A 27,314-nucleotide genomic window follows, 5' to 3' on the forward strand; every position below is an offset into this window, starting at 1 on the left:
CAGTCACTAAATGAATTGTTTTAAGTCAAGGATTACCGTGTTTCCCTGAAAGTAAGGCCTACCCTGAAAATAAGCCTTAGCTTGATTTTTGGGAGTGGGCCTAATATAAGCCCTACCCCAAAAATAAGCCCTAGTTTTGGGGCAAGACACACACCTAAAAATCAAGCTGGGGTGTGTGTGTGTGGAGCTGCCCCACGTGCCCTGCACCCACTTGCAGCCAAGCCTCTCCTCACCGGCCCACTTGTGTGGCATCTTCTGCAGCCAGGCCTGCATTTCTCAGCCACAGGCCTTTCCAGACCACTGTGGCAGAGAACCGAGCTATGGATTGAATCCATAGCTCAGTACTCAACTGCAGAGGCCTTCTGGAAAGGCCTGACTGCAAAATGCAGGCCAGAATGGACTAGCAGAATGAAGCTGCTCCTTCGATCAGAAGTGGACCGGCTGGGTGGGGCTGTCGGTGCCGGAGGTGAGTAAGACATCCTTCGAAAATAAGACCTGCTGCCTCCTTTGGAGGAAAAAAAAAGAAAGATCCATTCTTATTTTCGGAGAAACACAGTACCTGTATTTGGACAAAGTACAAAGAGGGATTTTTTTACCCAGAGAAGCCACATTCCTAGACATCTCCAGCATGACTTCTCCATGCAGAGCTTTCTGATCAGAATCTAGCAGATCCCATTCCTCCTCGGTGAAGCAGATGGACAACTCCTTGAAGAATATGGAACCCTGAAAGAGAGGCAAAAGTTCCTCACTAATAGGAAATCTGGGAAAGATGAAATTCTCTGAGACCTATCAAGTGGTGACATTCATAACCTTTTTCCTGGCTGTTTTCAGAATTTGAGGGAGTAAAAGGAAAGGTTTCCTCCTCCATTCCCTCTCAACATCATTAGGGTCCAAAAGGCTGATTAACTTCATTGCATCTCCCAGAATTCAGTGCCTGTGAAGGCCCGAATCACAGATTTTTCTGGACTCATCAGTTCCAGCTCTGCCTTTCATCCATCAGAACTGCTCCAGCTCTATCCTTTGTTTGGAAAGGAACTGATCAAGAAAAGGATGAGCCATCACAATGGACAAACGGCTGTAAAACTTGATGGAGTTAGCAGAGATGGCTAAATTGTCTGCTTTGATTAAAGAAAAGAACACAATTCATTTTGTTTCTACTTGGAAGCTGCTTTTGGACTTTGTGCTTAAGGTAGAAAAATGAATCTTTGATTTTAAGTTTTGCTGATTAGAAAGAATTGTTGTTATAGAAATGGCTAATCTATTTTATATATGTATGTATGTATATATGTATGTTTATATATGTATGTACATATAATAGTTTTTTTATATTTATATCTATCTACGTATATATCTAGCTCTATAACTATCTATATATCTATATCTATATATCTGTATCTATCTACATATCTATATCTATTTATATTTATATATCTATTTTTCTATCTATCTCTCTATATCAGTGATGGCGAACCTTTTAGAGACCGAGTGCCCAAACTGCAACCCAAAACCCACTTATGCATCGTCGGGTGCCGGGTGGGTATGGCCCATTGGGTGGACGTGGGTAAGGTGGTAACAACAGACTGGGTGGGACTAAAAAGTTCAATCAATCAATTCCAACTTTGCAAGATCTTTTTTTTTCCCGCGAGAAGTTGAAATTGACTGATTGATTGAACCTTTTTTTTTGTACACGGCGGCGGAGGCCTAAAGCGAAAAGGTTTTATAAAACCCAGCTGAAGGCCTAGGACTGGGGCGATGGCGCGTGTGCCCACAGAGAGGGCTCTGAGTGCCGCCTCTGGCACCCGTGCCATAGGTTCACCACCACTGCTCTATATTATACACACATATGTACACATATACATAAAATAGATTAGCCATATATATATTATGTAAAAGTAAATGCTACTAAATAATAATAATAATAATAATAATAATAATAATAATAATAATAATAATAATAATAATAATAATAATAATAATAATAAAGTTGGAAGGGACCTTGGAGGTCATCTGGTCCAACCCCCTGCTCAGGCAGGAAACCCTATACCATTTCAGACAAATGGCTGTCCAAAAAGAGTCAGAAGTCAATACTTTTTTTTCTCCTTTTCCCTTAGACTTTTTTCTCTTCCCCCTTTCCTCCCTTATTTTCCCTTTTTTTCCTTCTTTTTGTATTTCTGTATTTTATATTTTAATAAGCTAATAAAATATTTGAAGATATAAGAAAAGGAAATGCCACACATGGACCCCTCAGGTGGAAAGAGTCTCATGTTGGAACAGAGGTTGAAATGGAGGCGGGAGATAGCTTAAATCAGTGGTTCTCAACCTGTGGATCAGGACCCCATTTGGGGTCGATCGATCATTTCATGGGGGTCGCCAAGCAAGGCTGTCCGCCATTTTTTTGTCCACCATTTTTTTTGTCCGCCATTTTTTTTCCTCTTTTCCGGTGGGTGCCTTACCTCCCTTGGGCTGGGCCAGCTGGTGGTCGGCCTGCTCCGTCTCTGCCGCTTGCCAGCTACGCTTCGGCCGGCGCAGGGGGCAGAACCATGCATGCGCGGTGCTCCCGGGCAGGGAAAGTCCTCGACTTACGACCGGTTGGGTAGTCCTCGACTTACGACCGGTTTAGTCCTTGACTTACGACCGGTTTAGTCCTCGACTTACGACCAGTTTAGTCCTCGACTTACAACTGGTTGGGGTCGCGGCATTAAAAAGGTTGAGAACCACTGGCTTAAATGCTTCTTGTCTTAACCATATTTGCACTTTTTGGGGCACAGGAAAATTTCCTCCTACCTGCCCTGGAAGCCCAACGTCTGCTTCTGCTTCATCGGAAGGAGGAGATGTTTCTCCTACCACCTGCTGGTATACGATTCCGTTCTCTGCGCCTGAAAGAGGGAGGAAATAGGTATTTTTTTAAAAGAATACGTTATCAATTCAGGAAAAAACTAGAAACAAGTGCTATTGTAGCACACAAAGCCATGAGTTGATTTTAAAAGATCAGGAATAAAACCCCCCAGAGTACTCTTAAGAACTTCACTGCATCAGAAGGGATCTCTTGCTTACCTGGTGACATGTCATGATTCAGATCCTTTGGAGAGATTCTGCCCAAGAAATTGTTCTGACAAGGATTGAACAGATCCCTTCTTGCCTCAGGATGCTCAGCAATCAATCCCTGAAAGGGTGCCTCTATCTGCAACTGTGGAGAAGAGCAAAGAAAGGTATTAGAAGTACCACATGTGAGAACACAGAACAACCCGCCTTCAAAAATATTTGTGTGTGGAAATAAGAGCCATGTAAAAATGCCCCAAATATTCCACACTGGCATTATTCCCTCACTTGTAAACAACTAGATTTGCACCTCTCCTTGCTCCTTCTCCTCCACCTGGCTCAAGAGGAAGCCTTCAGCCAGGGCCACTGCCTGGGAACTGGTCTCGGCTCCACATTCCCACACCCAGTTCCCCATCTCTGGAGGCAGGATGGCTAGGAACTGCTCCAGGATCACCAGGTCTAGCATCTGGGCTTTTGTGTACTTTTCTGGTTTCAGCCACTGATTGCAAAGATGATGGAGGCGGCTGCAGAGTCCTCGGGGACCCTCAGCATCCTGGTAGTGGAGCTCCATGAAGGGTTGTCTCTTTGCACGGAAACTGACTGTTTCTTCAGTCTGGATTTTTTGTCCTGCCTGTTCTTGGTCCATTGCACTGCTCTTCGTATGAAGAGGATCACAAAGTGTCAATCCTTCCCAAGCTGGTTTTCCTCTGTTCATTTTCCCTCTGCGCTCAACATGCACCCTCCAAGCAGCGAAAGTCTTCAAAAATTCTTTAGTTCACGGAACTGGAATTTCACAACAACTCTGATGAGAAATTTAACGGTGTCATTCATTCATCTTTGTTGCTCCACTCTTTTTATTGCTGTACATGGAAGACCTTTAGAGGCACAAGCTGCTTATTCCCAACCTGCAATGAAATAACAGAAAGGAGCATCAGTCTTCTGAAGACTTCCTTCCAAGGTACGCCTAAGGTGTTGCCACAAAAAAGAGGGGTTGAACTTATTCTCCAAAGCATCTGAAGACAGGACAAGAAGCAACAGATGGAAACCAATCAAGGAGAGATCAACTCAGAACTAAGGAGAAACTTCCTGACAGTGAGAACAATTAATCAATGGAACGGCTTCTCTCAGGAAGTTGTGGGTGCTCCAATATTGGAGGTTTTTAAGAAGAGATTGGATAGCCATTTGTCTGAAATGGTATTACAGATAGTCCTTCACTTACAACAGTTTGGCTAGTGACCGTAAAGTTACAATGGCACTGAAAAATGGGACTTGTGACCGTTTTTCATAGTTACGAACTTTGCAGCATCCCCATGATCATGTGATCAACATTTAGATGCTAGGCAACTGGTTCATAGTTATAACCTTTGCTGTGTCTCAGGATCATGTGATCCCCTGGCAAGCAAAGTCAAGGGGGAAGCCAGATTCACTGAACAACCAGGCTACTAACTATTAACTGCACTGATTCACTGAACAGCTGCGGCAAGAAAAGTCATAAAATGGGGCAAAACCCGCTTAACAAATGTCTTGCTTAACAGCAGAAATTTTGGGCTCAATTGTGGTCATAAGTCAAGGACTACATGTATAGGGCTTCCTGCCTGAGCAGGGGGCTGGACTAGAAGACCTCCAAGGTCCCTTCCAACTCTGCTATTCTTTTTGGGAACTCCTGCCTTTTCAAGCTTTCAGGCAGAGCCCCTTCATGAAGGTGGATATTTTTTTAACTTAGATCAGAGGGGCTTCTTTGGGCAGATCCAGCAGAGTAACTTCCCCAGGTCAGCATCTTCCTCCCTGAAGGGGCCTTGAAGCCCTCAGTTGATACCCGAGAGTCAGGGAGCTGCAGCCTTGGAGCTCGCTCCCTGGATCTGCGACGGGAGGCCCTGGGGTGGAAGGGGCACTAGCCACAGCCCCTCCAGATTTACGGGTGGGAGAGAGAGCAGGCCAAGAGGCCAGGCCAAGAGATCTTCCATTCCGAGATCCACTCCCCCTCGCAACTGCGCACCCCACACTCTCAAAAAACAATATATAATCATACACATATATGCACCCACATATACATATGCACTTCCTGTCTGTTTCTGTCTACACACACACACACACACACACACACACACACATATATATATATATAAACATATATAAACACACACACATATATACACACACATATACACACGCATACTCACATATATATAAACATACACATATAAACATACACACAATATATACATATATATATACATATACATACACACGCACATATATACACACCCACCCACACCAACACATACATATATTAATTACAGTATAGGATCTACAGCGGGGGTGGGGTGGGGGGCAGAAGGGCTCTGGTCGGGAAAAGATACCAGGGCTCGCGTGGAGCAGAGGGCGCGCCGTTTCCGCCTCCCCCTTCCCGGGAGGAGCCACAGTCACTCCGGATCCACGCGTGTCAACGAGCAGAGAGGGAGTGGCGGCTTGCTTGCTCCGCCCGGACTAGAGTAGACGATTCCTCCGCCAATAGCCAGAGAGAAGCCCGCATTCCGGCCTCACCTGCGTCACTCACCCCTCAAAAGCTCCGGGAGAGGCGCTCCCGCTTCCGGCTCCGCCCACGCCCAGCCTCCAAACAGGACAGGCAGCCGAGCCGCTCAACCGCCCGGTAGGTAGGCGGGTCGCTTTCGGCGTGAGGATCCCGTTTCCCGCAGCCACGCCGGGATTGGTCCGAGGGGCGGACGATTGGCCAATGGGAGTGCAGCGCGGTTGAAGGCGGCTGCGGTTGCTATGCGGACTGGATTGCCCGTTGCCCACCCGAAGGTTCTTTTTTTTTGGCGGCAGCGGCGGTTTCTGCGCTCCTCTCAGGCTGAGCGGCAGATTCACTCTGGGAGGGCATCGCGGGAGAGGCTTCCGCGGTTGCTCGGCTGCTGGGTTGTTGTCCCCCCCCCCCCAGTATTGATCCCGGCTTGCTTCTTCTCTTGGCCGCGGTGTTTGCGCTTCCCTCAGTTCCCTCAGACGGAGCGGCTTTCTAAACCCGCTCAAAGGAGGCGGGGTGGAGGGGAGGCGGGCAGGACCCCAAAGCCTCATTCAAAGGATGCTAGAAGGTGGAGGGAGCAGCAGAAAGGACTCCCCCAAGGAGAAGCAGAGGGGTCCTGAAGGGGTTTGGGAGGCAAAGGCTGTCAGAAGACGCCTCACCGGCAACGCCGAGGAGAGAAGAGGGAGATTCAGGACAGGTTCTGACCTAAAAACAAACCAATAGGCCAATATGGCCATCAATTATTGGTCAATGGACAAAGCGGTGGTAGAAATGGCATTGCCCTCATAAATATTTCCCTCATAAAAATACTGAAGGACAAGGGAGGCATACATAGAAGTGCTCAGACTGAAAAAGAGAGTGACAGAATGTGGGGTCCTGACCTAACAATGAACTAATAGACCAGTATGGCTGCCAGATGTTGGTCAAAAGACCAGGGAGTGAAGGTGTTAGAGCAGAAAGGTTTCCTCCTGAATCTGTTGAAAGAATGGAGGAATATTTAGAAGTATGTGTGTCAGGAATTTCGTTGTCTTAGTGGAGGCGGGCAGGACCCAAAGCCTCATTCAAAGGATAATGCTAGAACAGTGGTGGCGAACCTATGGCACCAGAGCCCTCTCTGTGGGCACATGCGCCATTGCCCCAGCCCCGCCTCCCTCCACAGCCCCCTCCTCACCAGCAGCCTCCCCGCAGGAGAGTCACCCCCAGCACGGTCGCGTGGAGCAGCGCAGGCAAGGACATGGCAGCTGGGCAGGGGACAAGACTCCGCCCTCGCACCCCGTTGCGTGCAGTTGATGCTGTGGGGCACCGACAGAGGGCGTGGCTGCCATGATGCTGCTGGGCCACCTGGGCAATCTGGGGCGGGCCATGGGGGCGGTGGGTGGCCCTGTGGGTGGGGAGGGGGGAGGGGAGGGTGGGAGAGGGTGGGGGATGGGACAGGTCCTGTTTTTGGGGCACTCGGTCTCTAAAAGGTTCACCATCACTGTGCTAGAAATTGGGAGGAGGGCAAAAGGAAGGACTCTCCAGAGAGAAGCAGAGAGGTCCTGAAGGGGTTTGGGAGGTCAAAGATGCCTCACTGATAACGCCGAAGAGCATGATTACTTTTCCCCTGGGGAGTCTTTCCTGAAAAGATCTAAAAAGAGGCAATTAAATTTCCTGACAGAATAATTATCCAGTGGAAAGACTTGCTTCCAGAAGCTGTGGAAGTTCCAAAACTGAAAATTTTTAAGAAGAGATTGGACAGCAGTTTGTCTGAAATGGGATAGGGATTCCTGCCTGAGCAGGGGATTGGACTAGAAGACCTCCAATGTCCCTTCCAACCTATTCCTATTCTATTCTATTCCTATTCTATTCCTATCCCTATCCTATTCCTGTGAATGAGGAGGGGATTGGGCAGCCGTATCCTCATCCCAAATGGCATTCCAAGCTATTGCTTTCTTGCAATGAGATCTCTCCACAGAACTCTTTGCAAGCTCCCCTTCTGCCCCCCCCAAAGTAAGGGGAAAAGGATTTAGGTGAAGGTAATAATAATAATCTTTATTGATTAGCCCTTGGGCCATATCAAAGTGCAAAGTTCCAATAACAAATCATTACCAAAGTCTAATAAAAGCAATTTAAATTTAGGTGAAGGTGAAAAGGTAGGAAAACCTTTTTTTTAAACCATCACCATCCCTCCCAGCTATTTCTCAAAAAAAAAAAAGTGTAGGAGATAACAATGGCTTCTATTTGGGGGAGTTGTCTGTATCTTCCCACCCAGAGGAGGTAGTCCTTGACTTTGATCTCTTCATGTGTCCCAGGCAAAGAAAACATGGACTATTCAATCCAAACTGAATTTGATCCATTACAAATAATAAGGGATCAAATGGGGGGGGGAACCCTATTCTGCCAACTGTTGGGGTCCCAGATCTTGGGATTTACCTGGCAACCGCGGAGCCCTAAGATGATTAAAGACCTGGAGACTAAAACATGAAGTAACGGTTGCAGGATTTGGGTTTGGCTAATCTAGAGAAAAGAAGGACTGGAGGGGGACATGATAGCAGCATTCCAGTATTTGAGGGCCTACCACAAAGAGGAGGGGATCAACTTATTTTCCAAAGCATCAGAAGGCAAGCAAGAAAAGATTGAAACTAATCAAGGAGAAAAGCAACCTGGAATTAAGGAGAAACTTCCTAACAGCGAGGACAATTAACCAGTGGAACAGAAGTTGCCTTCAGAAGTTGTAGATGCTTCATCACTGGAGGTTTTTAAGAACAGACTGGACAGTCACTTATCCGAAATGGTATAGGATTTCCTGCTTGAGCAGGGGGCTAGACTAGAAGACCTTCAAGGTCCCTTCCAGCTCTATTCTGATTCTTTTCTAGCTACATCGTACCGGCTTCCCGCTTTTCCCGGCCTTTCTCGTCCAACCGTTCCCTTGCTTTTTCTGCAGTGGTACGGAGGCAACTTTCGCTTTCCATCCGGAGGGAGCCGTTCACTTCGGTTCCGTGCCTGGGAACGATCCTCCTGCGAACCGACAGATTTCTCTACATGCACTACTGGAGTTCTGAGCAGAAGGACAGGAAGTGCGTGTCTGGCCTCTCTAGGAAAAAAATTCCTCCACTGACACTTCCGGGAAGCAAAGACTACTAGGGAATGTCTTGCAGGATCGGAGATTTGGCGAGGCTGGAAACGCGTTCTTGACGCTCTGCGACAGTATCTGGGTTGCTTCACAAGAAGTGGGTGTCCTGATGCGGCTGAGCTCCGCGGTTGTCATGCACTTCCCAGGCTAGATCGCAGGGGCTGAGAAAACGGTGGGTCGTGCTTCCCCCATTGTGCTTCCCCAGGGGCTGGCTAGGTGTTTATATATTCCTGAAGGTTGCAGTCTTCGCTTCCCTTTTCGAGGGATGCGGGTAATTTGTGGGACCTCAGGAGAGAGGGCAATCCTGAGCAAAAGCATGCATTGTCTAGTCCAACCCGCTGCTCAAGCAAGAAATCCTATACTGTTTCAGACAAATGTTGTCCAATCTCTTCTTGGCTCCCCAGCTTAGAAAATGATCTCGTGCTCAAATCTCTCATAGACTCTCAGAGCAAAGATTTGTTTCCAAAGAGAGAATTTCATTTAGGAGAAACACAGAACCCTGTCTCCCATATGAAAAACCTTTGATTGCAGGCATTCTCCAAAACTATTAACTCTGGCTGAATGTTATTTTAAAATAATTGAAAGGGGTTGGGGTTAGGACAGTTCTCTCATATAATAATAATAATAGTAATAGTAATAATAAAACATTGGAAGGGACCTTGGAGGTTGTCTAGTCCAATCCCCTGCTCAGGCAGGAAACCCTATACCATTTCGGACAAATGGCTGTCCAGTCTCTTCTTAAAAACTTCCAGTGTTAGAGCATTCACCGCTTCTGGAGGCAGGTTGTTCCACTGGTTAATTGTTCTCACTGTCAGGAAGTTTCTCCTTAGTTCTAGGTTGCTTCTCTCCTTGATTAGTTTCCATCTGTTGCTTCTTGTTCTGCCTTCCGGCGCTTTGGAAAATAGCTTGGGAAGTTGGATGTATGCTATTTTATCTGCAAAGTTCCCATCATCAAAGAGAGCTCAGTGGCCTTTTTAGATTCCTTACTGGACCTTTTCAGAAGTTTTGATTCTATAGATGGAAGAAGGTTTTGAGACCTTTTACCCATTGGGAAATTCGATTGAACGTAGATGGAAAATGGATAGAAAAAGATCAAAATGTGAGGAAACAGCAGTACACCCTCTCCTTGCGAAGGAGACCAGTCTGAACATTTGGGAAGGATGCAAGCAGAAGATCCCAGATGAAGAAACAATCAGCACTGACATCCAGCGACAAATGTTTAGAGAGTTCTGCTACCAGGAGACCAAGAGTCCCAGAGAAATATGCAGCCACCTTCACTATCTTTGCTCCCAGTGGTTGCAGCCAGAAAGAAACTCAAAGTCTCGGATGCTGGACATGGTGATCCTGGAGCAACTCCTGACCATCCTGCCCCCGGAGATCAAGAACTGGGTCAAGGAATGTGGAGTGGAGACTAGTTCTCAAGCGGTGGCCTTGGCAGAAAGCTTTCTTCTGAGCCAGGGGGAGGAGAAGAAGCAGGAAGAGATGAAGGTCTGATCCGTTCTGTGGGGGTGGTAATATCCAGTCCCTCCAAATCATTTTGGAGCTGGCCATGAAATAGTCTTCTCAGTCCTTTCTGGTATTAATCATATAAGAAAGGAGTATAACACCTTTTTGAAAATTTCCCAGAAAAAAACCAAGCTTTTTTCCCATGGTTGAACGTGGAGCAGAAGGGGAGATGGGATGGTAGTTGTAAATGCATGTTTTCCCATTTCCGTCCCATTTAACATTTCTGTTAAATCCATTCCTTTCTGATGTCTGCAGTTTCATGTGAAGACATCGCGTCTTAATTTGGTCAACAAATGCTCCGAAGTAAGAGGGAATCTGTTCAAACCTTCTAGGGATCCACTGTTAGGAGACATCTCCCAAAAGGATCCAGTTCAGGACAAACCACCAGGTAAGGAAGGATTTGTTTCAATGGCAAAAAGTCATCAAGAGCTCTCCAAGCTGCTTTCATTCATGAGCTTCTTTTACAACCAAACTTTGCCTCTCTTGGCAAAATTCTAGTTTTCCCAGAATATGCCGTATTAAGAATTCTTTAAAAATTTCCATTTCTTCTATCTCGGTCCTCCCCACAGAGAACAAAACAATGAACCAGCTCCCACTTGGAAATCAAGCTTCTCTTTCTGGTGGAACAGAAAGAGGGGGTGTCCTTCCAGCTCAGGTAGGAAGAAAATGTTCCCCATCCTCAGAACTGCATATGTGATTTATTCAAGATGCATCCCTTCTATTGCTAAAACTGTATAATCTAGAATCAGTCCTTTTCCTGACCTGTAGCACTGTATGAATGAGCTTCACTTCATCAGCTGCCATCCAATCACCTTCCAGAATAGGAGCAGCTCTGGTGGATGCAAGAAAGAGCTTAGGATGGGGAAGATCTGGAATGATGTTTTATTCATGCGTTCAATAGCATCAGATCCTGTGGAAATATTAATCAGCCTTTGTGACGTTATTCAGCCTTTATCTCCAATGTGATTTCAGCCAGTGGACGTGAGCTATGTCCATTTAGTTCCTTAATAAATAAATAAATAAATAAATAAATAAATAAATAAATAAATAAATAAATAAATAAAATAAATAATTCTGAAACTTGCCCCCCCTCCCCCCCCCCAAAAAAAATCTGTATATTTTATTGCATGTCTCTACTCTGGGGAATTCTAAGAGATCTTGAAAGACTTCTCAGTCTGTATCTTAATTTAAAAAAATATTCCTTTTTCAGGATTCCATACCGTTCAAGGAGGTGGTCATCTATTTCACCAAAGAAGAGTGGGCTCTGCTAGACCCTGATCAGAAAGCTCTCCATGAAGAAATCATGTTGGAAACTTGTCGGAACGTGGCTTTTCTGAGTAAGTCTCTCTGATCTCTGTTCAAATAGTTGGGTTAGGTGTTTTCTATTTGGAAAGAATCCATTTATTTGTAGCTGTCTGACCTTCATGGCAGGCCAGATCAAGACACAGATCCTGTGGGAATTTCACAAATGCTGTTTTATTATTGTGCAATATAATAACAAAAACTTGAAAGTTTCTCTTTGTGCCCTCTCCTAGTAAACAAAGTTAAGGCAGGGTTGTTTTGCCTTCCTTTTTCACACTTGCTTCAATCTCAGTTAGGTCAACCCTAAATTCCTTTAATACACATAATACCCAGCTATACAGGTAGTTCTCAACTTACAATCACAGCTGAGCCTAAAATTTCTCTTGCTAAGTGAAACATTTGTTAAGCAAGTTTGCCCCATTTTATGACCATTCTTGCCACAGTTCAATCACTGTAGTTGTTAAATTAGTCAAACTGTTATTAAGTGAATCTGGCTTCTCCATTGACTTTGCTTATCAGAAGGTCGCAAAAGGGGATCACGTGACTCAAGGACACTGCAGCCGTCATAAATATGAGTCAGTTGCCGAGCGTCTGAATTTTGATCACATGACCACGGGGATGCTACCATGATCGTAAATTTGAAAACTGGTCATAAGTCACTTTTTTCAATGCCACTGTGATTTGAACGGTCACTAAATTGACTGTTGTATATGTTATAGGACTCTCTGTATATGTTGCATATTGAGCTGGATGGAAGATAGTGTATTGCAGGGGTCTTGACATGTTGTCTGGAGGCTGCCAGAGTCTGGATGGACTAAAACAGGAGCACGCTCAACTCAGGGAAGATAGAATAGCGCCAATCTAGAAATCAGCAAGTTCCAGAATGATTGAAATTCTGATTGCAGACGGGGCTGTGCTCTTCAAAATAATAGAATGATCTGCAATTTGACAGTAGTGGTAATGAGTGGTAGTCATAGACCAGACATGTCAAACTCGCGATGTCATGTGACATCGCGCAACGTATTGGGACGGTTTTGCCATTGCCGGCAATGGGGTGGGCGTGGCTTCCGGATGATGCGTCTGGCCCGCGGGCCGGCAGTTTGACACCCTTGTCATAGACCAGTGATGGCGAACCTTTTAGAGACCGAGTGCCCAAACTGCAACCCAAAACCCACTTATGCATCGTCGAGTACTGGGTGGGTGTGGCCCGTTGGCTGGGTGTGACCCATTGGGTGGGCGCGGCCCATTGAGTGGGCGTGGCTGAGGTGGTAACAGCAGACTGGGTGGGACTAAAAAGTTCAATCAATCAATTCCAACTTTGCAAGATTTTTTTTTCCCGCGAGAAGTTGAAATTGACTGATTGAACCTTTTTTTTTTTTTTTTGCACATGGCGGCGGAGGCCTAAAGCGAAAAGGTTTTATAAAACCCAGCTGAAGGCCTAGGACTGGGGCGACGGCGCGCGTGCCCACATAGAGGGCTCTGAGTGCCGCCTCTGGCACCCGTGCCATAGGTTCGCCACCACTGTCATAGACCATGTAGGTGTTTGCCCAGATTCAGCAGGTGTGCCTATTGCAGCCTTTAGTGGAAAGAAGGGTGTTAGCAATGGTTGCTCAAGCTGTTGTCATTTCTTAATTAGATTACTGCAACTCACTCTATATGCAGTTGCCATTGAAGAACAACCAAAAGCCTTAGGTTCCAACATGTTACTGCATTATAATGCTGCACTGGATACTAGTTCCTATCTAGGTGCAATTCAAGGGTTTTGTTATACTTTAAAAGGCCATGAACATGTCCCAAAGAGATTAAGTGCTAGAAAGAAGTACAGTAGTACCTTGATACTCAACAGCTTTGAAACTCATCGAATTTGATATGTGAAAATTTTGTCCTCGTACTCACCAATTGCTTGGTACTTAGCACACAAGCTAGAACTTGTCAGTGTCGGCTGCCTTGTGACTACATTATTTCTTATGGGAAAAATTTGTTTGGTATTCATCATTTGTGGTACTCATCATGCTCCCGGAACCAATTAACAATGAGTATCAAGGTACCACTGTACTTCTTTACATAATAATAATAATAATAATAATAATAATAATAATAATAATAATAATAATAATAGTAATAGTAGTAGTAGTAGTAGTAGTAGTAGTAGTAGCAGTAGTAGTAATAATACTAATACTAATAATACTAATAATAATAATAAAGTTGGAAGGGACCTTGGAGGTCATCTAGTCCAACCCCCAACTCAGCCAGGAAATCCTATACCATTTTGAACAAATGGCTGTCCAGTCTCTTCTTAAAAACTTCCAGTGTTGGCGCATTCACCGCTTCTGGAGGCAGGTGGTTTCACTGGTTAATTGTTCTGTCAGGAAGTTTCTCCTTAGTTCTAGGTTGCTTCTCTCCTTGATTAGTTTCCATCCATTGCTTCTTGTCCTGCCTTCAGGTGCTTTGGAGAATAGCTTGATTCCCTCTTCTATGTGGCAGCCCCTGAGATATTGGAACTCTGCTATCATGTCCCCCCTCGTCCTTCTCTTCATTAAACTAGACTTACCCAATTCCAGCAACCGTTCCTTATATATTTTAGCCCCCAGTCCCCTAATCATCTTTGTTGCTCTTCTCTGTACTCTTTCTAGAGTCTCAGCATCTTTTTTACATCGTAGTGACCAAAACTGGATGCAGTATTCCAAATGTGGCCTTACCAAGGCATTGTAAAGTGGTATTAATACTGTAATGTAATGTAACAATAATTTGGAATATTTTATTATTTCTTATGGGAAAAATTGTTTGGTATTCATCATTTGTGGTACTCATCATGCTCCAGGAACCAATTAACAATGAGTATCAAGGTACCACTATACTTCTTTACACAATGTAACAATAATTTGGAATATTCTGCATTTGTTCATTCTTTTTTTCCCTAATAGGTAATGAAAGGAAGAATAAACAGGAAGCAGAGACAGAGCCATTGCGAGTCATCAAGGTTGAAGTGGGAGAAGAGACATTTCAAAATCAGTGCCCATCAAAAAATCAAGAGGAAATTCAAGTAAACATTCAGAGGCATAAAAATGCTTCTTCATGTTCTAAAATCTATGACTTCCTGACCCCAAAAGATATTAAAACAGAGAGAAGGCGACAATGTTTAGATTTTCAAAAAATATTTGAAGATCAATCAGATTTAAATAAACAATCCGAATGGAAAGAGGATGGGAAAAAATATAGGAGATTTTGCTCTTTTACTTTGCATCAACAAGATTACATGGGAAAGAAACCATTTAAATGCAAGGTATGTAGGAAAAGCTTCAGCAAGTACAGTAAAATTATTGCACATGAAAGAATCCACACAGGGGAGAAACCATTTAAATGCATGGAATGTGGAAAGAGCTTTACTCAGAGTAGTCACCTTACTTCCCATAAAAGGATCCACACAGGGGAGAAGCCTTATAAATGCTTGCAATGTGGAAAGAGCTTTACTCAAAATAGTCACCTTACTTACCATAAAAGGCTTCACTCGGGGGAGAAACCTTATAAATGCACCGAGTGTGGGAAGAGCTTTGCTGATTCCAGTTCCCTTCTTGTGCATAAAAGGATCCACACCGGGGAGAAACCGTACAAATGCACAGAATGTGGCAAGAACTTCACACTGAGTAGTCACCTTACTTCCCATAAAAGGATCCACACAGGAGAGAAACCATTTCATTGTATGGAATGTGGAAAGAGCTTCAGTACAAAGAGTTCTCTCAAATTTCATAAAAAGATCCATACAGGGGAAAGACCGTATATATGCACGGAATGCGGAAAGAGCTTCAAGCGGATTGCTGATCTAACACGACATGACAGAACACATAGAAAAGAAGTTCCGTACAAATCCACCAAGCGTGGTAAAAGTTTCCATAACAGCAGACGCCTTACTTCACGTGAAAGTGTAGAAAAGCCATTTGAATGCAGACAGTGTGGGGACGATCTTTCCGTTGATTATGTGGACTAATTATTAATAAAGGGGAATATTTTTGATTTTAATAATGAATAAAGGATACTAATTATACGCAATGAAGTGTGTTAGCTCTTAGTAACCACATTCATGGATTTTCTCCATGAGAGTGTCCTGAGGTATGGATAGTAATGACAAAGAATTCATACAGAGGAAAAGCTGTATAAATTCACTGAATATGGGGGGGGATTCAGTGACCACGTTTGCCTTTTTACGATCCTGTAATCCCTTTTATCGGAGTGGAGTCGGGGCGACTGAATGGACCGAGCGTTTAACTGGCTGGATGCCCTTCCTGGCGCCTATGTGGAGTTCACATAGCAGATATTTTCTCTTTGCACCCTGATAGAGAAACATCTGCCGCTACCTAGGATTGAACACTCTCAACCTTCCGCGTGAGAGGTGAACGTTTTCGCCTCTAGGCCACCATGCTACTCAGTGCAACATTTCTTTTACTTCCCATAAAAAGATCCATACAGGAGAGACATCTTTTAAATGTTTGGGAATGTGGAAAAGCTTCAGAAGAGTGACCTTAATGCCTGTAAGAAAGATCCACAGAGGGGAGAACCCGTATAAATGCAGTTAATGTGAAAAGCGCTTCAGTATTAACAGGTTACAGGCAGCCCTCAACTTACAAGTTTGTTTAGTGACCGAAGTACCACAGCACTGAAAAAAGTGACTTAAAAACAGACCTCGCACTTACAACTATTATTGTACCTAGAAGATCAAAATTTGGGGGTGGGCAACTGATACGTATCTATGATAGTTGCAGCGTTCCCGAGTCATGTGATTACCATTTGGGACCTTCCCAGCTGGCTTCTGACAAGCAAAGTCAATGGGTGAATCAGGATTCGCTTAATGGTGACATGGTTCATTCAACAACTGCACTGATTCGCTTAATAACTGGCAAAAGTCAAGATCAGGCACAATCGCCTTGCTAGCAATTCTGATCCTTACTGTGGTCATAAGTCAAGGACTCTGTATATATGTAAATAAAGGCAAAAAAGGGGGAAAAAACCACACAAGTAGAGAGTGGATAGAACTTTGTTCATTGTAACAACCTGATTGCCCATAAATGAAACCACATGGAAAAGAAAAGTATGGAAAATGCTTCAGATGAACTTTAATTTTACATGACCTCAAAAAAAAAAAAACCCAGGAGGAGACTGCATACTACAAACATCTACTAATTTCTGACACCTTAGCCTACACCTAGTCTTTGAAGGTGAGGCAAGCTAGTTGACTTTAGAAACTGAATGGATCCAGAACACCGTCTAATTTTAATTTCCTTTTATTTATCTTTCGTTTGTCAGAATTAAAGGATCCTAAAGAACTAAAAATAAGAACTTAGTGGGTTTTATGGAATGATGGTTGAATTTTGCTACAAATATTAAAGGGAGGTGGGATGGGAACGTTCAATATTACTGATTGTATTTGTAAAAGTGTTACTTATTAGTACTTCATTAGTACTTAAGTGAACTTTGGGTGTTCTTTCAAACTAAGCAGGTTCCATCCTGGTTATTACTTCTTGGCGGGCCTGGAAGAAATTCTAGTGTTGGTGGCAGAAGGACTTCCAGGTGACTTAAGAAAACAGTATGAATACAATCAATACTTGCTGAGATCAAACTGTCTTTAATTATGTTTTACATTGTTTATTTCATTTGTAGTTATCTGTTCTTGCCTGTGTATTACAGATTGATTTTTCTATAAAACTCGTCAAATGATTGTTATGTGTTCACAGTGTTTAAAATCTAATTCAAACTGCTTAGGAACTCAGTTTTGTTCCCCAAAAGATTTGAAGAGAAAATTTATACATGGTCTAGGGCTCTATACTTTTTCTCTCAGTGTATATACTACTTTTCAGACAAAAACTCCACCATTTTCAGCAGGGGCGTTTCATTTTTTCACTGATAACACTATTAAATTGGTGACGATTCTTCGTCACCACATAATTTTTTTCCCATGGTGATCTGTCTCTAATCTAGTCCTTCAGATCTCATTTTGATGAGTAATTGATGAATGATTTTCTGCTTTTTTCTGAGGCAGTCTTTTCTTTTTGGGGAGATTGTGAATTCTGACAGGTGCTGACAAAGCACTAAGCAGTGAACTGACCTAGTTTGTGGTTGATACAAGCATTCACCGTAGTGAAAATCAAGTTACGGTGAGATGTTCCCAAGGACTTTTTTAAATTTGTTGAATGGCATACTTGGTTTTGTTTGAGAAAATGTAAAGTGCATTGAAACAAAAAATAAAAATATAATAATAATAATAATAATAATAATAATAATAATAATAATAATAATAATACTATAATATAATAATAATGATGATGATGATGATAATAATAATAGTAGTAGTAGTAATAATAATAATAATAAAGTTGGAAAGGACCTTGGAGGTCATCTGGTTCAACTCCCTGCTCAGGCAGGAAACCCTATACCATTTCGGACAAATGGCTGTCCAATCTCTTCTTAAAAACTTCCAATGTTGGAGCATTCACCGCTTCTGGAGGCAGGTTGTTCCACTGGTTAATTGTTCTAACTGTCAGGAAGTTTCTCCTTAGTTCCAGGTTCCTTCTCTCCTTGATTAGTTTCCATCCATTGCTTCTTGTCCTGCCTTCAGGGGCTTTGGAAAATAGCTTGACTCCCTCTTCTTTGTGGCAGCCCCTGAGATATTGAAACACTGCTATCATATCCCCCCTCGTTCTTCTCTTCGTTAAACTAGACCAGTGGTGGCGAACCTATGGCACGCGTGCCAGAGGCGACACTCGGAGCCCTCTCTGTGGGCACACGTGCCGTTGCCCCAGCCTTGCCTCCCCCCGCGACCCCCTCCTCACCATCAGCCCCCCTGGAGGAGAGTCACCCCCGAGCGTGGCCCACACAGAGCACCGTAGCCAAGGACATGGCAACCAGGCAGCGTAGACAAGGGCGCAGGGCGTGCGCAGAGGGCGTGGCCACCATGGCGCTGCTGGGCTGCCTGGGCAATCTGCGGCGGGCCCTGGAGGTGGGGAGTGGCCCTGCGGGCAGGCAGGGTGGGGGCGGAGCAGGGCAGGGCAGGGGGTGGAGCAGGGGCAGGGCCAGTTTTTGGGCACTTGGTCTCTAAAAGGTTCGCGATCACTTCTCTAGAAAGACGGCGGAGAAGATCAACAGATGATTAGGAGACTAGAGGCTAAAATATATGAAGAACGATTGGCAGGAATTGTGTTTGTCTAGTCTAGGTAAAAGAAGGACTAGGGGTGACAGGATAGCCAGTGTTCCAATATTTGCGGGGCTGCCACAAAGAAGAGGGGGATCGCTTATTTTTCAAAGCACCTTAAGGCAAAGGATTTCAATCAGAATAGAGCTGGAAGGGACCTTGGAGGTCTTCCAGTCCAACCCCCTGCTCAAGCAGGAGACCCTCTACCATTTCATACAAATGACTGTCCAGTCTTTTCTTAAAAACCTCCAATGATGAAGCACCCACAACTTCTGGAGGCAAGCTATTCCACTGGTTAATTGTGCTGACTGTTGGGAAGTTTCTGCTTAATTCCAAGTTGCTTCTCTCCTTGATTAGTTTCCATCTGTTGTTTCTTGTCTTGCCTTCTGGTACGTTGGAAAATAAGTTGATCCTCCCCTCTTCTTTGTGGCAGCCCCTCAGATACTGGAATACTACTATCATGTCCCCCCTAGTCCTTCTTTTCCTTAGACTAGCCATACCAAATTCCTGCAGCCGTTCTTCATATGTTTTAGTCTCCAGCCCTTAATCACCTTTGTTGCTCTTCTTTGCAATTTTTCCAAAGTCTCAACATCTTTTTTCTAATATGGTGACCAAAACTGGATGCAGTATTCCAGGTGTGGCCTTACTAAGGCTTTATAAAGTGGTACATCATGTGATTTTGATTCTATACCTCTGTTTATACAGCCAAGCATTATGTTAGCTTTTTTGGCTGCTGCCAAAAGAATAGATAATGGAATTTCATGGGAATGAGAATGGAATAAGAATAAGAATAGAATAGAATAGAATAGGTCTTTATTGTCACTTTAAATGTACACTAATCAGCATACATCCAAATGAGATTTTGTTGCATACAGCCCTCAAAGGGTAATCACCTCCATTATACACTGCATAAACATAACCAAAAATAGAATAAAATATACATATACCTACATAAACACACATATGTGGCCCAGAGAAACAAAGGCAGGACAAGAAGCAACGGATGGAAAGTAACCAAGAAGAGAAGCAGCCTGGAATTAAGGAGAAACTTCCTAACAGTGAGGACAATTAACCAGTGGAACCACTTGCCACCAGAAGTTGTGGGTGCTTCATCACTGGAGGTTTTCAAGAAGAGGCTGGACAGCCATTTGAATAGAATAGAACAGAATAGAATAGAGCTGGAAGGGACCTTGGAGGTCTTCTAGTCCAGCCCCCTGCTCAAGCAGGAGAACCTATATTTGTCTGAAATGGAGCAGGGGGTTGGACTAGAAGAGCTCTAAGGTCAATTCCAACTCTTTTGTTAATTTAATTGTTAATTGTTAATTTCTGGCCCTCCGCCCAGCAAGCATTTCTGGTCACCCAGCTCCATTTCCCCTACTCCGATTTCCCCCGTCGCTAGATGGCGCACTCCTGCAGAGTTTGGCATGCAACAACTGCATCCTTGTTTCCCAATGAACAAAGAATTGAGCCCCGGCCCGGGGAAAACATCTGGCCAGGACCTTCAAGGGGAGGGCAGGAAGTGACCGTCCACACCCGCCTGTTTGTGGGCTTTCTAGGAAGAGGCTCTCTCTGCTTTTAACACTAGCCAGCGGAGAGCAGAGAAGCGGGTGCAAAATCCTCGTGGGAACGTGCAATCTCCCCGCCAGACTGCAGCTGCAAGCAGGAGTCGCGCTCGGAGAGGGAGCTGAGCCCAAGTTCTCCCCCAGATTTTTTTTTTTTCAGGGATCCAGAATCCTGCTTGGGCGGGGTTGCAAGCTGGAACACGGATGTTTCCCGGCCCGTCGCGGGTTCTGCCTCTTCCCTGCTCGCTCCAGGCAAGAAAAAAAATTAAAGACAGTTAAGGCAGTTTCCTTAAAGGGCAACCTTGCACCAACTAAGGAATTCTCTCCTGTTCCTTGTAGCAAAGTGGGGAGGGAGGGGTGGGGAACATGGCCCAGAAAGGAAGGGAGATCTGGGAGGGACCTTGGAGGTCTTCTAGTCCAACCCCCTGCTCAAGCAGGAGACCCTGCCTAGACCATTTCCCGCAACACTGTCAAAATACCTGACAGGGCTGTATTGATATTATTACTCTTCTCATCTCTCCTATCACCTATTTTTTTATCCTCTTTTGACTATAACTTTGTTGCTTGTATCTTACGATTTATATTAATTGTTTTATTTAGAAGCCTAGTGTGATTTACGTTGATTGCTTATTTAATATCCTATGACTATCACCGAGTGTTGTATCTTATGATTTCTGATGAATGTAACTTACGATGAATGCTCCAACACTGGAAGTTTTTAAGAAGAGACTGGACAGCCATTTGTCTGAAATGGTATAGGCTTTCCTGCCTGAGCAGGGGGTTGGACTAGATGACCTCCAAGGTCCCTTCCAACTTTATTATTATTATTATGATCATGATTTATCACTTGTTCCTTGTATGTACACCGAGAGCTTCTACACCGGCGACAAATTCCTTGTATGTCCAATCACACTTGGCCAATAAAGAATTCTATTCTATTCCATTCCATTCCATTCTATTCTTTATTGTCATTTTTTACTGTGGACACACTGGCACACATTAAAAATAAAATTCTGTTCCCTGCTCTCAAAAGTGTACACATACAGTACATAACAGACAGATAAACATGCTACATACGTATATATGTATATACCTACTACATTCTTACACGTAAATACATATAAATATTAACACATATAAATATTAAGAGTACAAAGAAGAGCAACAAAGATGATTAGGGGACTGGAGGCTAAAACATATAAGGAACCGTTGCTGGAATTGGGTATGTCTGGTTTAATGAAGAGAAGGACGAGGGGGGACATGATAGCAGCATTCCAGTATCTCAAGGGCTGCCACAAAGAAGAAGGAGTCAAGCTATTTTCCAAAGCACCTGAAGGCAGGACAATAAGCAACGGATGGAAACTAACCAAAGAGTTTCAGATTCCTCTGAAGTGGTTTTTTCTTTTCTTTTTCCTCTTAGGTTGGGAGCTAAAAGCATCTTCTGAAATTCTGGATATCCCAGGACCAAGTTCTCACAACCTCAAGATGTCTTAAAGGAAGCTTTTTGTGCTGTTCTGGACCCCAAAACACGGTTGCTTTGAAGATCTAGGGGGGGCACGTGGTGGGGTGGGTTTTTTTGAACATAACATTTATGCAGAGAGAAAAAGTGGCCTCACCCAACATGACAGGAGAAGGAAACAAAAGGGGTCCCAGTGTCGCTCTGATTGGGACAGCTGGGACATGCCTAGGAAAAAACATCCTAAAAGGAGAAACCACCAATTGGATTGTACAAAATCCCTCCTTCAAGGGATTCTGCTACCAGGATTCTAAGGGACCCCGAGAGCTTTGCAGCCAACTCTATCAAATTCATCGTGATTGGCTGAGACCAGAGAAAAACACCAAAGCTCAGATGCTGGACCTGGTGGTCATGGAGCAGTTCCTGGCCGTCCTGCCTCCAGAGATGGAGACTTGGGTCCGGGAGTGTGAAGCGGAGACCTGTTCCCAAGCTGTAGCCCTTGCAGAGGGCTTCCTCTTGAGCTGGGCAAATGAACACAAGCAAGGACAGCAGCAGGTGAGAAATTTTAACCATGATAATTCTCTGGGTAACATAATTACAAACCGTATTACTGAATATGCTCTCTTTCATGGGCTAATTACATCAGAAGATAATAATAATAACAACAGCAATAATAATAATAATAAAAGTTGGAAGGGACCTTAGAGGTCACCGAGTCCAACCCCCTGCTTAGGCAGGAAACCCTACACCAGACATGTCAAATACAAGGCCTGGGAGCCGGATGCGGCCCGCGAAGTGGTTTCATGTGGCCCGCAAAGCCATCTTGGAAACAGTGAGGGAACGGCCCCCGCTGCCTTGGCCCTGGCCCAGGCCATCCGGGAGCCAATGTACAATTTTGCGGTGGCCATCTTGGCACTTGCCCTGGTGGACCATGCCTTGGCACTTGCCCCGGTCCCACCTCCTTCTGCCAGAGACCCTCAGATCTGTCCCACTCCTGCCCAGGCCCCCACAGGCACCCTTGACGGAACGATGTAGAGCTGGCCATGCCCACTCAGTGGGCCACACCCACTCCATCCACGCCCACCCAGTAGGTTGCACCCACCCTGGCCACACCCACCTGCCCCCCCAGGGCAACCACAATGCTGATGCGGCCCTCAATGAAATTGAGTTTGACACCCCTGTCCTACACCATTTCGGAGAAATGGCTGTCCAGTCTCTTCTTAAAAACTTCCAGTGTTGGAGCATTCACCGCTTCTGGAGGCAGGTTGTGCCACTGGTTAATTGTTCTAACTGTGAGGAAGTTTCTCCTTAGTTCTAGGTTGCTTCTCTCCTTGATTAGTTTCCATCCGTTGATGATGGATTTTGTGTTTTGTTGAATTGATGATGATTTTGTGTTTTGTTGAATTATTATATTACCCTTCTTAATACCCGTATTTCCATGAAAATAAGATTAGATCTTATATTAATTTTTGCTCAAAAAAATACATCAGGGCTTATTTTCCGGTTACATCTTATTTTTTGGGGGGGAGAAATGGTACTAAATGTGTCCGTCTGGCTGACGATCTTAACTGGGGCTTATTTTTGGGATAGGGCTTATATTACGAGCATCCTAAAAAAAATCATGCTAGGGCTTATTTTCCAGCTAGGTCTCATTTTTGGGGAAACGGGGTATCTTCCAGGACATGTTGAAGAAATTTGGTCCTTTTTCCAGAGAGGGCTATGGAGTTGAGAACAATAGAACAGAATAGATGTAATTTAGGGTTGAATTTTGGAGTCCTTGGTACACTCTGAGCTTAATTATTTTCTTGTGGACATTTCATTGCCCGACTAGATAACATCTTCAGTTCTAGAGGGGATGTGGGGTTTACTCTCTGTTTATAAACAGTAGCTTGCCCTTTCAGTGGAGGGATTGTTTTCTCCTTGGTAGTTCCTCAATTAGGTTGTTATTTACTGTGTGTTTGTCGGGTGTTAATCCCTGCTTCTCTGGGTGTTGATTGCTGGCTCTTAAGAACAATAACATACCTTTTCTACTTCTCTCGTGGGGGCTATTGCAGGTTCAAGAGTCCTTCCTGTTGGTCCCAGAACACTCTGAAGCACGGAGGGATCTGCTTTATCCCTCTCAGGAGCTGAGTTTTCAGAAAACACCCCAAGAGGGTCCATCTGAGAACTTAGCAGGTAATGGATGAGTCCTTCTGATACAATGGGAATTAACACGGTCTTTTTTCTTTTGTGAAAGTACTTTAACTCTTGTGAACGAATGACTTTTGTTTCTCCGTAATGTTCTTTGAACAATTTTTTATTTCAGTCTCAAAGAATAGACCATTCATAACTCCTGTGGGACCATCTTTCTTTTGTGGTGCAGAAACAGCGGTTGTGCTTCCAACTCCGGTAAGCTAAAACATAACTGAGGGTGAAGGTTCGTTCTCTGAGCTCGTGGGTTGGTTTCTGAACGTTCAGAGACTCCAAGGCACAATTCCAAACAGGATGAAACAGGAAGCACGACGATCAAACAAACAGCTAGAAAACCAACACATTGTTCCCAACAACACCTCCCTCTGTCTGCTGTGATAAATAGCCAGCTTTCTGGTGCAGCCCATCAAGACAGGCAGGGCCTTCTCCCGTGTAGTCTGGCTGACCTCCTTTGCTCCTGCCTTTTGTTTGCCCTGCGTGTTTTCAGATCAGATGCAGAAGGCAGTTCCTTCTCCTCTTCACTGGCGGTCTGCCACTGCAAGCTTTCCCCAGCTGAAAACTCCTCCAATTCTCAACTTGGTTCCTGATGTGCCAGGAATGAACTCATCCTTCCTTGAGCTGACCTCTGAGGAGGAATATGGGAAGTCATCCAAGGGAGACTGCAGCTGCTTCAGCTCTCTCTCTGTAAGATGAATATGTTAGTCCCTGAGGGATAACATAAACTATTGTTTAAAATATCAAACAGGGATCTCCCAATGTTTTGTTCAGCTGTGGTGGATAGTACACCCCTTCACTTGACCTGGAAGGATATAGGGTGTCTCCCTCCTGAACAGATTGTGACTCAGGGAGTGTGATGTCTGTCTATTTTCTCTGTCCAAGAAAAATTCATGTTTACTCCAAAATAAATTTTTGGATTAATCAATCAAAAGACACCTTGACAATCCTTCCTGGAGCTGTTTATTAACTGATAACACTTTCTTCCTGTTTCAGAATTCCCTGTCCTTTGATGATGTAGCTGTATTCTTCTCAGTGGAGGAATGGGATCTGCTAGATTTCAACCAAAAAATCCTGTACAACGACGTTATGCTGGAAAATGCCAGGAATGTGGCCTCCACAGGTAAAGGTTGATCTTTGTTCTGGCTTCGATTCAGTGGGAAATGTATTTTCTAGTAAAATTGGTACTTTATTAGGGGAAATGTTGACCTGTTATTATCGGTCAGAATAGAGCTGGAAGGGACCTTGGAGATCTTCTACTCCAACCCCCTGCTCAAGCAGGAGACCCTAGACCATTTCAGACAAGTGGCTGTCCAGACTCCTCTTAAAAACGTCAAGTGATGAATGTCTATACAGATTCTCAGTCATCCAGATTATGGTTGTCCCAAAGGTGCTTTTTCACAAGGCAACTGAGCTCTCTCTTTTTTTCTCTTTGAAAACATTTCATTTTTCATCCAAGTAGCTTCTTCAGCTCTAACTGGATGGTGGGGAATGGAAGGATTTATATTCCTTGCAGACAGCTGGTCGTTTGCATTCTTTTAGAGAGTCGTTGATGCCAGCTGTAGGTTTATCTGTGTCTTCAGGGTCACCTGAGCAGTCCAAATGGGTGTGGAGTTTTCATGGAACTGTTGAAAGGGCTGTGTTTATTTTATTTTATTTATTTATTAATTACATTTATATCCCGCCCTTCTCCTTGCGGACTCAGGGCGGCTGACAATTGGATAAAATACTAACATATTATACATATCATGCCTAATTAAAATTTGATTAAAAAGAAATATTTAAATATGTCAGATTAAAAGTAATTAAAACCCCTTTAAAATCCCTTAGGCCAGTCCCTCTAGCTGGAACAACCACGTCTTGAGGGCGCGGCGGAAGGAAGGGAGATCAGGGATCACCCTGATCTCTCGGGGCAGTTCGTTCCAGAGGGTGGGAGCTCCCACAGAGAAGGCCCTCCCCCTTGGGGTCGCCAGCCGGCACTGTCTGGCTGACGGCACCCTGAGGAGACCCACTCTGTGAGAGCGTACAGGTCGGNCCGATGCCATGGAGCGCTTTAAAGATAATAGTCAACACCTTGAAGCGCACCCGGAAGGCTACCGGCAGCCAATGCAGCTCGCGCAAAAGCGGCGTGACGTGGGAGCGACGAGTCCCTCCCAGCACCGCCCGCGCGGCCGCATTTTGAACTAGCTGGAGCCTCCGGGTGCTCCTCAAGGGGAGCCCCATGTAGAGAGCATGTTGTAGACTGGAGGTAGATGATTTGGTATCCTTCCCCCTCTATTGAGAGAAGACTGTTCAGTGTTGACATAGATGGCCTCTTTGACCCCTCTTTCAAACCAGCGGTCCTCTTTGTCCAAAATGTGGACTTTGCTGTTGTCAAAGGAGTGGTCTTCTATGTCACAATTGAACAGCCCTCTCTCAACAGAGGGGGAGGGATATGACATCATTATCTCCAGTCTACAACAGTCTTTTCAGCAGTTCCAAGAAGGCTCCACACCCATTTGCACTACTCAGGTGACCCTGACGACACAGATAAGCCTCCAGGTGGCCTCAACAACTCTCTAAAAGAATGCAAATGACCAGCTGTCTGCAAGGAGTATAAATCCTTCCATTTCCCCACCATCCGGTCAGAGCTGAAGCTTCTTGGATGAGAAGCGAAATGTCTTCAAAGAAAAAGAAAGAAAGTCCAGTTGCCTTGTGAAAAGCACCTTTGGGACTCAAGTGATGAAGCACCAACAATTTCTGAAGACAAAGTTGTTCCACTGGTTAATTGTCCTCACCGTTAGAAAGTTTCTACTTAATTCCAGGTTGCTGCTCTCCTTGATTAGTTTCCATTCATTGTTTATTCCCTAAAGGGAAGGAATTATTCTTAACTAGACAACTCTTTCCATTCACTCTGATAGCCAGGGCTAAAACCATCTTGCTGTTTTTAGAGAGAAGATCCTCCCATGCAGGGATATTTAGAAGCCCCAATAGGCCCACAGCATTGATAACAGAGACATAAAATTACTACTAATTGGGCCCTACTCACTACTTTGCTTGATTCTCAGGAGATAGTGTGACAACACACTTCTGTTTGCCTCAAGCCCTCTTTGTAATAGCTCCGGCCTACAGATCTCGTGAGACCTGAGGTAAAATAACATTCTAGGATCACAGAACTGCCTTCTCAACGGAATGCAACCTCATTCAAGCAGTTTGTACCTCTGTTCTCATGTTCCCTTTCCAGTTACAGGTAGTCCTTGGCTTACAACAGTTTGTTTAGTGACCGTTCAAAGTTAAAAACAGCAACTGAAAAGAGGGACTTATGACCATTTTCCTACACCTAGGACAGGGGTAAGCAACCTTGGCTCTTTTATGACTCGTGGACTTCAACTCCCAGAATTCCTGAGCCAGCATGGCTCAGCTTGGAAACCTCTCCCTTTCCCCTCAGCATGGCTGGCTGAGGAATTCTGGGA

At 44.4% G+C, this 27,314-nt stretch overlaps 1 protein-coding gene and 1 pseudogene across 1 annotated transcript in view; one reads left to right on the forward strand and one right to left on the reverse strand.

The window, feature by feature from the left end:
- Nucleotides 1-3,357, reverse strand: part of LOC107290500 — a 177,079-nt pseudogene extending 173,722 nt beyond the window's left edge.
- The window catches only part of LOC107290506, a 154,755-nt gene that overhangs the window by 67,523 nt on the left and 59,918 nt on the right, over nt 1-27,314 (forward strand). Inside the window, 1 exon segment of the mRNA XM_029284759.1 lies at nt 14,681-15,324. Coding sequence (XP_029140592.1) covers nt 14,681-15,324 — 644 coding nt within the window.

This window comes from Protobothrops mucrosquamatus, unplaced genomic scaffold (genome assembly GCF_001527695.2).
Source record: "Protobothrops mucrosquamatus isolate PMUCROS unplaced genomic scaffold, P.Mucros_1.0 scaffold910, whole genome shotgun sequence".
Classification (NCBI taxonomy): Eukaryota; Metazoa; Chordata; class Lepidosauria; order Squamata; family Viperidae; genus Protobothrops; species Protobothrops mucrosquamatus.